Here is a 14489-nt window from a genome sequence, read left to right as displayed (position 1 = left end):
TGGCAAACGCAGAAATGTGTTGAAAATGTATTCAACATATATTAAACCCAAACTGAATCTCCAATCCAATTAGAAATTTTAATTACATACCTAGGTTATTCTTTCAAAACATTATGGAAATTGTATCATAAGGTAAAAGGCTGGCTTTCAGAGCTAGTATTTTCACTGTCCCATGAGAATATGACCTGGGAAGTTCTCTTCCTGTCTCTGGTTTTCTAGGTGTAGAATGAGAGGTTCAAATCATATGAGGTTCCAGCTCCCTCTCAATTCTGATATTCTAGAAGTTTATAAAATCCTGTAAAAATAAAACCATGTTCTTGGCTTGAGTTTGGATATATGAAGAATTCACTTTAGATTGTACACTGGGATTTGGTTTTGAATCTACTGTTTTTTAAGCCCAGAGAAGAGACATTGGCTTACTGATAAGTAAGGCTACTGGGGTCTGAATTAACCAGCCAGATGAGGCAGGGGGAGCCTTTGTTCATTCTTTCTACACGTTCACAATCCCTCCTCTTTCCATTTCTCCATTCTTTTATTTCATATCCATGAACTTTCCTTGAAGTATTCTTCTAGATCTTGGGTGTTCATGAAAGAAAAATATAGTCTAGTTCTGAACTAACAGTCTTGCTGGGAGATGCGAATAAGTAAACAAGCAGTTCTAGTACAGAGTGTTGGGGGAGCAAGGGGACAGCGAGCAGAAGAGACCCCTAGCCCAGCCTGAGAGGTAAGTGAAGTCTTCGTTCTCTATCTAGTAGGCTATAGTTAGGCTGAACATTGAAGGGTGAATAAAAGTGTTTACTTTTTTTTTTTTTAATATAGAGCAATGGTTCCTCAGAATTATCTGTAATATATCACTTCCTTCTCTCTTCTCTTCTCTCTGCCTCCTTTCTTCTTCTTTTTAATGTAAAGGTGTCTAGGCACTCTCAACTTACTGGCCTCCACCTTAATTTGACAATGACTAGTGATTTTTCATATTGACTTTATTTCTATCTTTACTTCCTTTCCTACTTCTTTCTATATCTAAACACATTCTTATGCTGAGCAATGAGAATGTAACTTGAAAACATCATGACAATACTCTTCAAATAATTTCACAACTTCTTCCCAAGAAGGACTTTCTTAACGACCGTACCATCATCACACCTATGAAAATGAACAAATCCATAATATTGTCCAAGATCCCAACCCTTACATTATCCCAATTGTCTTAAAAATTGTCTTATATCACTGCATTTTTTCAAAGAAGGATCCTATTAAGAATACACATTGCATTTGTTTGTTTGTTTTTTGTTTGTTTCTCTCTCTTCGAAAAAAAAAATATCAGACTTTATTTTTTAGAGAAGTTTTAGACTCACAGAAAAATTGAGCAGCAAGTATAGACAGTGATCATATACATTCTACCCACAGTTTTCCCTGTTATTAACATCTTACATTAGTCTTTAGTCTCTTTTAAACTAGAATGTTCCCTTACTTCCTCCTGTTAAAATAGATTTTTCTTTTTAGGTGAGGCAAACCTTGGTTGACCTCACACATTGCAAGGACCTTGTCAGCTTATGATCTCTTATTTTTTTACTTTTTACTCCTATAGCACCTGGTCTAAAATAGATTTTTTAATAGAGTTCCAGGTGTGATCCCGATGGGCAACTCTGTTCAAAAACTACTGGTCCTAGTACCTGGTATTCATTCGGTAAGAATATGTGGATGAGGCCAAGACAAATTCTGCTGACCCACAGAAGATAAACAGGCTGGTGTCCACTGAGTGATGTTCACCGGGTTGGTTTTCAAAAAATGTCAAATGACTCAGCACCCACTTAAGATTAGTGAGAACAGCAAACAAAGCTTGAGAGTTGTCTCATCTCATAGAATATGTCTTATCTGATCTCGTCTCTATGTTATAAGGAATATATGATATTTAGAGAGTCTGTTTCCTAACTCAAGTCTCCACACCTTCAGGCCAGGAGTAACAGGCGGAGGGACCATCTGCTCTTCATTTCTCCACTTCCTCTGCAGTCGTACCTGCTTCCTTGGTTGTCCCCATCCCATGGCCGCCTCCTCGCTTTGAGTCTTCTCCTTCAGCTGGATGGCCTTACTAAGTCTTGGTTTCTCTGGCTGTGAAATTTAGATATCAGGCCTTGCTTGTAAAGGATTTTCCAGTTTAAATAAGCTAATAATTTGCAGGAGATATCTTCTCCTGTTTGTTATGTTTTTCTCAGCCCCTCTTCCAAAAGCCTGACTCAACTCCACCTCCTCCGGGAGGGCTGCATATGCAGCCTCCAGCACCTGCTCTCTCCTTTGGCAACGTCCTGCTATGCTTAGAGTCCATAGTTCAAAGTTTGCCTGTAAGTTCCTGCACTGCTGATTCTTCTTCATGGATTTATCCAGTCTCTACACCTGCAGTGAGTGTGCTCTCCAGGAAGAGAAGGCAGCCCGTCTTCCTAATAGGAGCTCAGCTTAACATTGTGTATAGTTAGACTGACTGATATGAAAGCCTCAGCTCTGCTACTTCCTCAGCAAGCCAACTCACCTCTCTGAGCCTCAATTTTTTCATCTGTAAAATGGGGCAAGAAGGGGCAGTATATCAGAGCAGTTAGGCATACATTTCAGGGGTGGACTCCTTGGTCTAAATCCATGTTCTCCCATTTATTATATGACAAATTACTGACCTTTCTGAGCCTTGTTTGTGAAATGGAAAGATTACAATAATATCCACTTTAGAGGACTGTTGTGAAGTAAAATTGAGTAATATTTGCAAAGCCTAAAGGCATAATGTACGACAGATACTACTATGCAGAATTCACCTGCACACTATAGGGGCTTAATAAATGTCTCACGTTCACTACCATGTCACACACAGTTTTGGGCACTGTGTTAGCTTTTATTACAGACTATTAATTGTTTGTTGGACTTGGTTACAAAACCTTCAGGCCATCTTGAAAGGACATTTGGTTTCCCATCTCAGATCTCGCCAGTATTAAAGAAGATCAATACATTTTTAATTTCCTCTTTAATTTCAGGGTGTGGATGAAGAATGGCGGTGACAGCACACCTTTGGGGATGATTCATGGTGTTATTAAATCTGCTTCGAGTTTCCCATAGCTACAGTTGGCCCCAGCTCTACCCAGGCTCTCAGACTTGGAAATTATGCGTTTTGCTGTGTGATTATGTCTAATGCCAGTGAAGCCAGCATCTCCTTGCATTGGACCTCACACATTTTGTTCATTATGTCTCAGCAGATTTTGGAACATGTACACAGGTAGACGTAAGTTCAGCTGGTTGAGGTTTCCACTCTGCTTGCTCAACCTGGAGGGCATGTGACGTCCTGGAAGGAAAAAGCATGAGCTTAAAGTTCTGTCCAACCAGGGTTCAAATCCAGGCTCTGCCACTTAGCGATGTGACCTTGAGTAAATTGTTTCTCACCAATTAGCCTCAGTTTCTTTATCTGCCAGATGGGGCGATGAGTCTGATCCTGGTGAGATGGTATATACAAAATACGTGCATATAAAGGTGTATTTTTCATTCATGGAACATCTACTACTGTGATGGGCACTAGAGATAGAATGAAGTAGGCACATTCATAGGACAGCCTGGCAGGGGAAAGGGTGTGGCCCAAGCAGGAGACATGTGTCTCAGTTCTGAGGCTGAACCAACCACTTTGATAACTACATCCTTTTCCTGTTCTACTCAGAACAGGATCATACATAGGAATAGCTCATTCTTGAACATTCCAGGCCTTCTCTAGCCCTGCTGGCAGGAGCTGTTAAAGAAAAACAATCAAACAAGCATTCAGATTTTTAAACATGTGTTTCTTAGTAGTTAATGTTTTGAAATAAATAAGTACTATCTGCAGGTGTAACTACACCAGCCTTTGTCTCATGGGAAATGCTGAGGGCAGGCAGAGGTGAACTGGGTGATGCTGTGAAATCAGCATTATCATTCCCATTCTTACAGCTGAGCAAGGTCAGGCTCCACCAGATACCTGGATAGGAAGGGGCAGAGTCAGATTTGAATACAGAACTGTATGCTTTTAAAGCTTGTTCTCTTCACTTTGCAAGTTAGAAAGAGTGAAAATTCAAATATTTCTGGGTGTTCAGCAATACTTAGAGCATTTTTATATATATTCTTTTGCTCATCAATTTACTTAATAAACATTTATTAGATACCTACTATGTGGCAGACATCAGAACTTCACTCATTCATTCAACACATATTTAACTGAGAACCTACTATGTGCCAGGACACTGTTCTGGGCACCGAGTATGGACCTCCTGCCCTCCTAGAGTTCAGATCTCCACAACATTGCAAGATAAGTTTCCCCTATCTTACAGCTAAGGAAACTGAGGCTAAGAGAAGTTGAGGAACTGTCCTAAAGTCATATGGCTAGTCGGTGGCAGAAGCAGACTAGGCTCCAAGTGACAAATGTTATCTGGACAAGGTGACACAAGAAATACTGTTAACCCTGAAACACATTACAGGCCTCAGAGGAAGTTTATAGAGAATGACACTATTGGCTGTGGGGTCAGCCAACTAGGAGTTGGAACCCGCCTTTGTCACCTCTGCCTATGTGTGCTTGTGAAGGTCAACCACCTCTCTGTGCCTCAAGATCATCATCCCTACCTCCAGGGTTGCCATAAAGATTATAAGTAAATGAGGAGGTCTGTTCCAGGAGGGCGGGAGGCCCATCAGCTTGTCCCCCCTTGTATCCGTGGCATCAGCTCAGTGCCTGGCACACAGCAGATGTTTGCCCAGGGGTAACTGTTGTGGCAGCCATTGGCTACCCCCTCCACTCAATTACAGATCAACCCAGCAACATTATGACTGGATCTCAGGGATGCCCATTGGCTCTGTATTATGGCAGATATGCTAGAAGTCTTTGCAGATAGATTAGAGACAAGTAGCAGAAGTTCCCAAAATGTTCCTGGAGTCTCTCCTTAAAGAAGCGCAGTGCCCCGCCTGGCATTTGTCCACACCTGTCTCCCAGGAACTTGGAGAGTTTTCTATCCATCATCCCTCCCCTTGGCCAAGGCTGTGGGAGGCAGGCACAGTGACATCTTGATTATCCACCAGCCATCTATCACATGATGCTGATGGAGGAGAGTTTTTAATATGAGCTAAGCCATCCAGCGAAGACAGCTGAAAGAAAAAATGAGTCTTCCCAGGCCCCTGGATGAAGACAGCAGGATGTATTTGAAATGTCCAAAGCTGGGATGGAAGAAAGGAGGATCTGCTGGCCTTAGATAGCAGAACTGAGGCCATTACCCTGAAGTCTGCAAGAGGGTGTCTGAATTCAGAATAAATTCTGTGGTCTCCACACAGAAAGGCGTTGGTGCAAGGAACTTCTTACTTTGAGTGCTAATGCAGACGTAAAATTTAAAAAGAAGTCACGGAAACGTGGGTGGATTTCTGAATGGTAAAGCCAAGAGGTAGCACTCAGCCAAGACTTCCTTTTATTTCCCTTCTCCCCACTCCCATTCCTTCTTCCTTCCCTCCCTCATCACTCTACCCCACATGCTCTCTTCTCAGCCCCCCAGAAGTCTACTCTGCTCAGCTTGTGTTTCCGTTTTGAGCCCACCAGCTGAGGCTCTGGAGGTATCAGGCAACTCTCAAAACATGGGACCCAGCCCACTCCATCCCCAAGACATCAGGCCCTTGGACCACTTGGTAGACCTCAGTGATCACCATCGGGCGGCTGTGCTGGGACATTTGGGCTTGCACGCCTTGTGGAAGGTGCTGCTCCAGCTGGGCCTCGGGAAAGGCAGAGCTGGAGATCCCGATGGCCTGGGCTCTGCAAGCACGTGCCCTCTGTCCTGAACACCAGCAGTCACTGGCCGGGACCTCCGGACCCCATTCCTGGGCTGCCGATGGGTTGGTGTGCCCCAGCCTGTCCCACCTTTTGGTTGAAGATGAGAAGGGCAAATGCTCAGCTGTCATCCTGCAACCCTCCCTACCCACCTGCCTTTGCCCTTCCCTTTTCGTTCGCCTTCCTCACCACTGGGGTCTCTCACTTTCTTCTCCATCAGTCTGTTCTCTCTTCAACTTCTCTCTGTGTATCCCGCTTCCTCCTCTTCACACTTCTCTTTTCCCCTCTCTTCTTTTCTCATCGAATCTACTTTCTCTTCCTCATTGACTTGATTTCCAAGGTAGACTTGAATCAGTTTCCACAACATCTACTGAGCGTCTCCTGTGTGCCAACTCAGAGGGTGCAGAAATGGGCGTCAGCAAGATCTTGACAGTATGGGCTGGAGTTCTGTGACTCCTCAACCTCCTCCCTTTTGTTCTTTCTCCTCCTCCTCCTCCTCCTCCTCCTCCTCCTCCTCCTCCTCCTCCTCCTCCTTCTCCTCCTTCTCCTCCTTCTCCTCCTTCTCCTCCTCCTCCAACTTCTCTCCCCTCCCCTCCTTCTCCTCTAACTTCCCTCCCTTTCCTCATGCTATCTTGGCATCCACCACCAGCACTGGAGGTGGGAGCCGGGGGGAGCAGGATGGCAGAGTCCCATTCCGTGACAGGACCCCTCGATGCCGCCATGGCCACATGGCAGACGACAAATGAGACCGAGCACCCAAGACACATTCATCACCCCTGGCTCCCTTCAGCACCGAGACAGGACGGAAATGACTTCTGTCAGCTCTGCAGCAGCCCACTGCCCCTGGCAGCTCCAAGCTGTTTATTAAAAAAAAGAAAAAAGAAAAAAGAAGAAAAAAAAGAGAAGAAAAAAGAAAGGAAAATAAAAGAAAGGAGTGAGAATGCCATCTTGCCATGTATTAGGGGAGTGATTCCAAAGCAACGATGTTGACAAACATACTTCCAGGTGATCATAAAGGAGTACTCCAGCTCCCTTCCCAGTTCATGTCCAGCTGTGATGGAGATGGAAGCTAGCAGCCAAGAAACAGGAAAGGAGTCGACAAATTGTGTGCCTTTTGTTTCAGCATAGCAGGGCCAGCCCTTCTTAGGAATGATGAGGTGCAAGCTCACCTGCCCATTCATTCTCCGTCCAACTGTCTTGGAACTTCAACTGAGGCTTTCATTGAGATGGGTTAGGCTCAAGAGGTTCAGAAAGTTCTAGCAGTAATAAGGGTTACCATTAATTGTTAATTATCAATGATTAATAGCCATTAATATTTGATTTATTAATTATTCATCATAACTATTCATCATTATTTGAGAAGCTAGGTGCCAGACATTGTGACCAAGGCTTTTCATTTATTCCTATGGCTTCCCCATGAGGTTGGCATCATGACTGGGGTGGGAAAAGGTGGAAGGGGTGCTCAGACTAAGGGAACAGCAAATGCAAAACCCAGAAGTAGGAAGAATGTGGCCTGTCCTGGGATGGGGGTGGGGGCAGGTGTGGTTAGAACAGAGTGAGCAAGAGGGCAACTGGAGGCAGGAAGTTGGGAAGGGAGTAGAGAGCCTGACCGCACAAGCAAAGGACTGAGGGTGGTAAGGAAAGTGGGCGATGGAGGTGGCTTATCTACAGCTGTCTCCCCACCATCCCCACACCGTGATGTTAACTTAGCTGACCTCAGGAATAAGAAGAGGCAAGTGAGCACACCCAGCCCTGCGCCTGTCACTTGTGGAACCCTTTAACGGAAAGCGTCATTGCCGTGGGAACCTCCCTTAGCTCCCAGGTCTGGGGAGGCTCCTGCCAGCCCCAGAAGAGAGAGGCATATTATGGGATGGATGAAGCCTGGCTTCGGGAGCTTAGGAAGGCAGCATCTCAGTCCCTACCTGTGTGTCCCTAGAAAAGACCCTGATCCCCTACCCTATTTGCACCCTCCTCTTTCCTCTGGGTATCACCTCTGGGGGCCATTGGCTTAGTTTCCTTCCCAGACTGGAGAGACCTTTGGGCCATTGTCCTGTCCTTTGCGATCAGAGAGTGGGGATGGTGATATCAAACCTCCCTCAAAGTCTTGTAGCAGAATCCCAACCACCCTTTTCTGTGAGGAGCGCTGCCTCCCGTTACGGTTGGAGCAACAGTGCAGAGGGGGGTAATGACTAGACACCTGCATACACGTGGCTCCCAGCCTTAGTCAGTTCCCAGCGCCTGGCTTTGCCTCTGCGCCCCTTTCACATTTTTTATAGATTGTAATTCTGCTGGTGGGCAGGAATGGGGTCGTTTGTCTTAGTGGAAGGACAAACAGATTTTATTTACGAAAGGAACAGTCGATGGATTCCAGTCTCTCTCCTTCAAGGGCACCCTTTATTTTACAGTCTATAATTTCACCCCACTGCCAGGCTCCTTCTTTTCAGAAGTGTTTTTGGCTCAGCTGTTGCAAAATGACTCTGCATGGAAGCCAAGCCTGGTGTAGTCCCAGAATAGAAACCGTCTGTCCTCTTGTGTATAGTCTTCATTGCATGTGAATATCATGTAAATCTTTCCCTTTTTTGGGGGGGGTGAACATTTTTACTTCCACCCCCACCCATGAAACAATCGGGTGTCTTAGAGCATTCCGCTGGGATGCACATTTGGGTCATTGAGTCTCAGAAGCCCTGCTGGTGGGACTGTCTTCTGGGCTTGGCCCTAAATAAATAACTAGCCTCCTGTGGGTCTGCCTCCAGCCTTCAAGAAGCAAATGACTTATTTCACAGTAGGCTCTGGGGTGATAGTTCCCATCATGTCTGATATGATGCCTCATAAATCTAAGTCATTCATCCTAGCTGCTGTTTTAATCTACTCAAACGTACTTAACTGGGTTTAATTATAAACAGAAATTGCATTTGAGAAAGCAACAAGAAATCATTTGCATGGCTCGAATTTGGGCATTAAATCATACGTTTCATTTGAGAATGCGGTAGGGATGGCATTTCCAAAGAAAAATAATATTAGTGCCTGTGCTTAGAGGCTCTCACGCCAATTGCACAAATTGTATGAATTGCACAATTTCTACCGACTGCATCTTTCTTCTTGGCACAGGATGAACGAGGAGGCTGGTGACGCCCAAAGGACTCAACGAGCTTTGGCACTGAGCAGAGCCCGGGACATCTCTAGCAAGACCACAGGGGATAAGTCCCTTTCTCCCCTCTCCCTCCACCGGCAAAACTACGGCCACTTGGGGGATGGCAAGGAGTATGATGTCCAGAGAAAGCCCACGGAGAGATTAGGAGCTCTGTCTTCTTCCCCATCATCTCAGAGGACAGACACATGCTCCGTGTCTAGGGAAAAGCTGCCGAGTCCTTCGGTGGCCCTTTCGGAGTTCGTGGAAGGGCTCCGGAGGAAGAGGGCGCAGAGAGGCCAGGGGCCAGCTCTGGGCCTGGAGGACTGCCCCAGCCTCCCCATCTACCAGACCACCGGGGCCTCCACACTGAGGAGGGCCAGGACAGGCAGTGACGAGGGACTCCTCTCACTGGGGTGTGGGGCAAAGTCATCCCTGGAAACGGAGGACGCCGCTGGGGCATCCGCCGGTCTCCTGCGGTCTACCAGCCTGAAATGCATCCCTTCCGAGAGCGTGGAGGGCACCCCACTGCTCCCCAAGAAGCTGAAGACACGGTTCAGTTCCTGCGAATCCCTCTTAGAATCAGGGCCAGACTCAGGGAGAACACTGAGCTCCCCCACCATATCCGGGGGCGCACTGCTGTCGCCCACACTATGTCCTCGGAGGCGCTGCCTGGAGTCATTGCTGGACGACGCAGGCTGTCCAGACCTCGGGAAGGAGCCGCTGGTCTTCCAGAACCGCCAGTTCGCCCACCTAATGGGAGAACCTCGGGGCCGTGACCCATTCAGCTGGAAGCTCCCAAGCCTCAACTACGAACGCCAGACCAAAGTGGATTTCGATGACTTCCTCCCAGCCATTCGGAAGCCCGAGACATCTAAGATGTCCTTGGCCAGAGTGGCCAAAGATGGGCAAGACCGTTCACAGCATTCAGGCGTCCACTTTGAAACAGAAGAGGCCGACCAGACCTTTCTCTCAGGGATCAAGACCATTTTGAAAAAGAGCCCGGAAGCCAAGGAGGACCCTGCTCACCTTTCTGACTCGTCGTCCTCCTCTAGCTCCGTCGTGTCCTTCAAAAGCGCTGACAGCATCAAGAGTCGACCAAGAATCCCACGGATGGAGGGTGATGGTGGTGAGCGAACGACCCCGGACAACAGAGAACCTGGGACGGGCAGGCAAGATGAGGATGTGGAGAGCATAATGAAGAAATATCTCCAGAAGTAGGAACCAGCTCAGGTAAAGGTAACAGGCTGGGATCGTTTGGGGGGGGGATAAAACCAGATCATCCCCCTGGGCCTGGCAGCCTAGAAAAAACCAATTGCTCCTACTGCTTTTCATGCTCTGACTTATTTCTCTAGAGATGAGGGTTTCGAGAGGCTTTAGCTTATCTGCTAGGTGCCATCTATTTCTTTGCACTTGAAAATGCGGACACGTTGGAAAGCGAGAGGGTGCTGGGGGACAATGCTAAAGAAGGTGCTGACCTTTGAAAGCCCCCTCCACCTCCCCAACGTCTCTTTCTAGCACTCCATCCCTCCTGGAGCTGGCGGAGCTGTGATGGCATCCTGTCCACATGGCGATAGAGATCTGTGGCAGTTGGGTCAGGCCCGGGTACAAGGGGCCTTAAGATGTAGAGTGTAACTCTTACGTTCAATATCCAGAGAGATCGCTGCTTGGCCTTTTGGCTCGGATCAAGGGAAACTATCTAGAGAGGAACGGAGGACCGAGGGGGAGGGAAGAGGGGATAAGTACAGAGGTCACAGCAACACAGGAGTGCTTCTTTCTGACTTCTCGCCCACTCCCAGTCCTGATCCTGGTACCTCTCTGGAAGAAAGGCGGGGAGAGGAATTCATTGTGAATGATGGCTTCCATTTATTGAATGCGTATATCAGGTGGTCATTTAGTACCCATAATAACGCCAAGAGGTGGTTAGAGGTAGTTATTCCCATTTTACAGGTTGATAAAGAGGACCAAGGAGGTTAAGCCGCTTACACCAAATCACCCAGGCAGAAGTGGGATTTGGAACTCCAGACCCATCACTTTTATCTGTCGTGTTTTCCTTAGGTCCATATTGCAGGCATCTTCCTGAGTAAACTCAGAGCCACACTGATGGAGCTGGCTCTTTAAAGAGGCTGCCTCTATTGACCCCCAAATAGAGGTAGACCTTAGAACTGTATATCAAAAGGGGTGTTGGAATTTACGAACTCCAACCCCATTGCTAAAAAAATGTGAGAAACCTCAAGATCAAGGTCACCTAGTGACTCTGCTGCCAACCCAGCCACCCTAACGCCCAGTTCATTGTTCTTTGCGCTAAGGCAGAGGCTGGCCCCTGATAGCTTCTTCAAAGGGTATGTTTCAAGGCTCAAGGCACTGAACATCACACTTCACGGCTCCCGACTGAAGTGCAAAGCCCCTTAGGGAAGGCTGAGCATCCCTGGAGCTGGTGTAAGAATCTCCCTCCAGGTTCAGACACAGTGCAAACCCACAGCCCAATGATAGCTGATGGCCACACAAATCTCGCTCTTATCAAATCTCAGAACTCACAGCTGCTCCGGGCTCAGGCTACAGGTGGGCACTCAGCCTTCACCTTGCCTCAGCCCCCAGCCCTCCCCACAAATGTGTCCTGGACCAAAACAAACTGCTGGTCTCCCACTCGTAGAGACCTGCTACTTCAAGAGGCACCGTCAGCCCATTAGAAAGCCATCGCCCCTTCCCTGGAGATGGGCTCGGATGTTTCGGAGCAAATTAATTTGACTTTACATGGCCTTCTCTCTGCTCTCAATTACCAAGGAGAGATCTGATATCATTTACATTATTATGCTCTCAGGGACACAGAACGCAGTTTCAAAGGCCAGGTAAAGGGCACACGTTCATAAGGGGAGAAGTCCTTAGCAGAAGTCGTCACAGAACGTCTTGTCTCTGCCATTTCTTTTTAATCTCAATTCCCCTTTCCCCCCTCTCGGCAATATAATGAGCGCCTGCCTAAAACTTCACCTCTGCCCTGACTTCCATGCCGGAGTCCTGAACTAAACAGTACATCCCTGTTCCCCGTGAAGCACGTGTATTACGAGATTCGGAGCCAAACAAGCCCAGTTCTTCCTGTCACTGGCTATGAGACCTTGGGCAAGCAATGTGGCCTTGCTGAGCACCTGCGGTCTCAGCTGGAAAATGGAGCTAATAACACCAACTACATAAAGTAGCATTGTCAGTTGGGCAAGAATGAGTGAGAACCCAAAGACAGAGCCGCAGTGGCTGCACTGAGTGTCAGGTTACCCTGCTCTGGGAATGCTGGTCCTTCGGGAGCCCTGTCCCAGTTTCCCTCCCCTTGTTTCCCTTCTGCTGCCTACACACCTTCCTTCCTCTCCGCGTCTTCTCTGCAGGAATGCCACCTGGGAGTATGCGCCTTCGGGCTCATCCCCCACTCTTGCTCTCCTCACCAAGACACACGCCTTGTGTCCCATTTATCAGCTCTGACCTACGTTTATTTCCAGCCTCCTGAGATGCACTACCCTGGAAGACTTCCCAACTCTACACTATCTGGAGAGAGAGAGAGAGAGAGAGAGAGAGAGAGAGAGAGACTGGCCTGGCCTCCCCAAGGGCCCTCAGCTCAGATACAGCCAGCACGGCCACCCTCAAGAGGCGAGAATGGCCCCGCAGAGGCCTGTGCCATGGGGCATGGGGCTCCCAACGTGCGCGGTCTGCACAAATAAAGTATTGGCTCCTTGGCATCCATGCCTCCTCTGTTCTGTGATCCTGTTCCCTGGGACTCTGGAGGGTGGATGGAGGAGGGCAGCTGCGAGTAAAAGGGTTCTGAGGGATGGAACCAGACCAAACAGTTTGTAGTTTCAGTGGCATACTGCTGCCTCTCTCCCTACATGTCTACATGCAATGACCTTGCTCCTTCTCTCCATTTGGCCGGGTTCAGCATAAGTGTCACCTCCTCCAGGATGTCTTCCCTGATGTATCAAACTAAAATAAATTCTCCTTCTCCCTTAATTCCCATACTTACTTTTATCATATTTCCCTCGTGTATTTACTTTTTACATTGTATGCATATGTGTAGGCAAGTATCCAAGAAATTCTGATGAATGAATGAATGAATGAATGAACCAGTGAACAAATTAATCAGCCTACACACACGGAATACATGTGATATGCTGACACATGTGCATCCCTACAAATGTTTGCCCATATCGACATTCAAGACCCTGTGAGCGTCTGCTCTCAGCGCCCCATAGACCTCCTAACACACTCAGCCCGACCACACACACACCCCAACATGCACATGTACCATAAGTTACACTCGCACAGGTACATGTATAGCTTGGATACCTGCTTCGTCAAACATCTTTGAGGTATTCATAACAGAAAAACTATCAGCCATTTATTGATCACATGCTACTTGCTGGCCACTGTGCGAAGCATTCTACATGGTATATCTTATCACAACTTTACAAAAGGTCTTGAGGGATAAATGCACTTTTTATTCCCTATTCACGAAGGCAGAACTTGCTTATGCCCACATTGGGTAGCCAGGGCAGTCTCTATTTACATTTCCACTGGCACAGACCGCATGCCCTACCCCAAATGGGCCTCCATCCCTAGGAGCCTGCTGGTGTAGCCACTCACAGGAAAGTCCTCTTTGGATGACTGGTCTGTTCATTTGCTAAGGCTGCTGTAAAAAGTACCCCAAATTGGATGACTTAACAGAAACATATTGTCTCATGGTTCTAGGGACTGGATTGGTGTCGGAAGGGTTGGTTCCTTCTGGGGGATGTGAGGGCCCCTCTCTTTAAGCTGACTGTCTTCTTACCGTCTTTTACATCATCTTCCTTCTGTGCATTTCTGGCTCTGCGTCCAAATTTCCTACTTTTAAAGGACACAGTCATATTAGATCAGGGCCCACCCTAGTGACCTTGCCTTAGATTGATTACCTGTGCAAAGACCCCATCTCCAAATACAGTCTCATTCTGAGGTACTGGAGGTGAGATATCTTTTGGGGGGTCAAGGGACACACACAATTCAGTCCATAACAACTTCCCAGTTGGAGCTCACTCCAAAAAGGGGAGATCTCAGCTCTATCTTCACCAGAGGCTGTAGATAGTAGTGGGAAGGGGAGGTGGGGCAGGAGGGAGATTTGCTGGATCCCCTCCTTGGAAGACCTCGCTGTCTTCCCATCTCTCTGATGATGTGAGTAGTGGAACAGTAGACTGTTTTCTCAGACACAAGAATATTCTTCCACTTGGTGAGTCCATAGGCAAATGCTATTTAAGGAACATAGCATGTTATTTAAGGAGAGTAGCATGCTGTATTAGTTTCCTAGAGCTGCCATAACAAAATACCACACTGTGTGGCTTACACACCAGAAGTTCCCAGTTCTGCAAGCCGGAAGTCCAGGATTAAGGTGTCATCATGTCTGGCTTCTTGTGAAGCCTCTATCCTTGGCTTGCATGCCAATGGCCACCTTCTTGCTGAGTTTTCTCACATGGTCTTTCCCTGTGTCCACACATTGCTGGTGTCTCTGGGTGTCCACCCTTCCTCTGATTAGGACACCAGTCCAATTGGATTAAG

At 47.3% G+C, this 14489-nt stretch overlaps 1 protein-coding gene across 3 annotated transcripts in view; it reads left to right on the top strand.

The window, feature by feature from the left end:
- Nucleotides 1–13312, top strand: part of MYO18B (myosin XVIIIB) — a 239968-nt gene extending 226656 nt beyond the window's left edge. For 2 of the 3 annotated variants that reach the window (XM_036221665.1, XM_036221666.1), the window contains one exon: nucleotides 8906–10157. In XM_036221665.1, coding sequence (XP_036077558.1) covers nucleotides 8906–10145 — 1240 coding nt within the window. In that variant the 3' untranslated portion in view covers nucleotides 10146–10157. Of the gene's footprint in view, nucleotides 1–8905; nucleotides 10158–12409 lie in introns of those variants that run through there. The other variant, XM_016124218.2, reaches the window with a different exon arrangement.
- Nucleotides 13313–14489: the final 1177 nt, after the last annotated feature.

The sequence above is a fragment of the Rousettus aegyptiacus genome, unplaced genomic scaffold, assembly GCF_014176215.1.
Source record: "Rousettus aegyptiacus isolate mRouAeg1 unplaced genomic scaffold, mRouAeg1.p scaffold_m13_p_5, whole genome shotgun sequence".
Lineage (NCBI taxonomy): Eukaryota > Metazoa > Chordata > Mammalia > Chiroptera > Pteropodidae > Rousettus > Rousettus aegyptiacus.
Note: the sequence above shows the minus strand (reverse complement) of the source record. Positions and strands in the feature narration are given on the sequence as shown.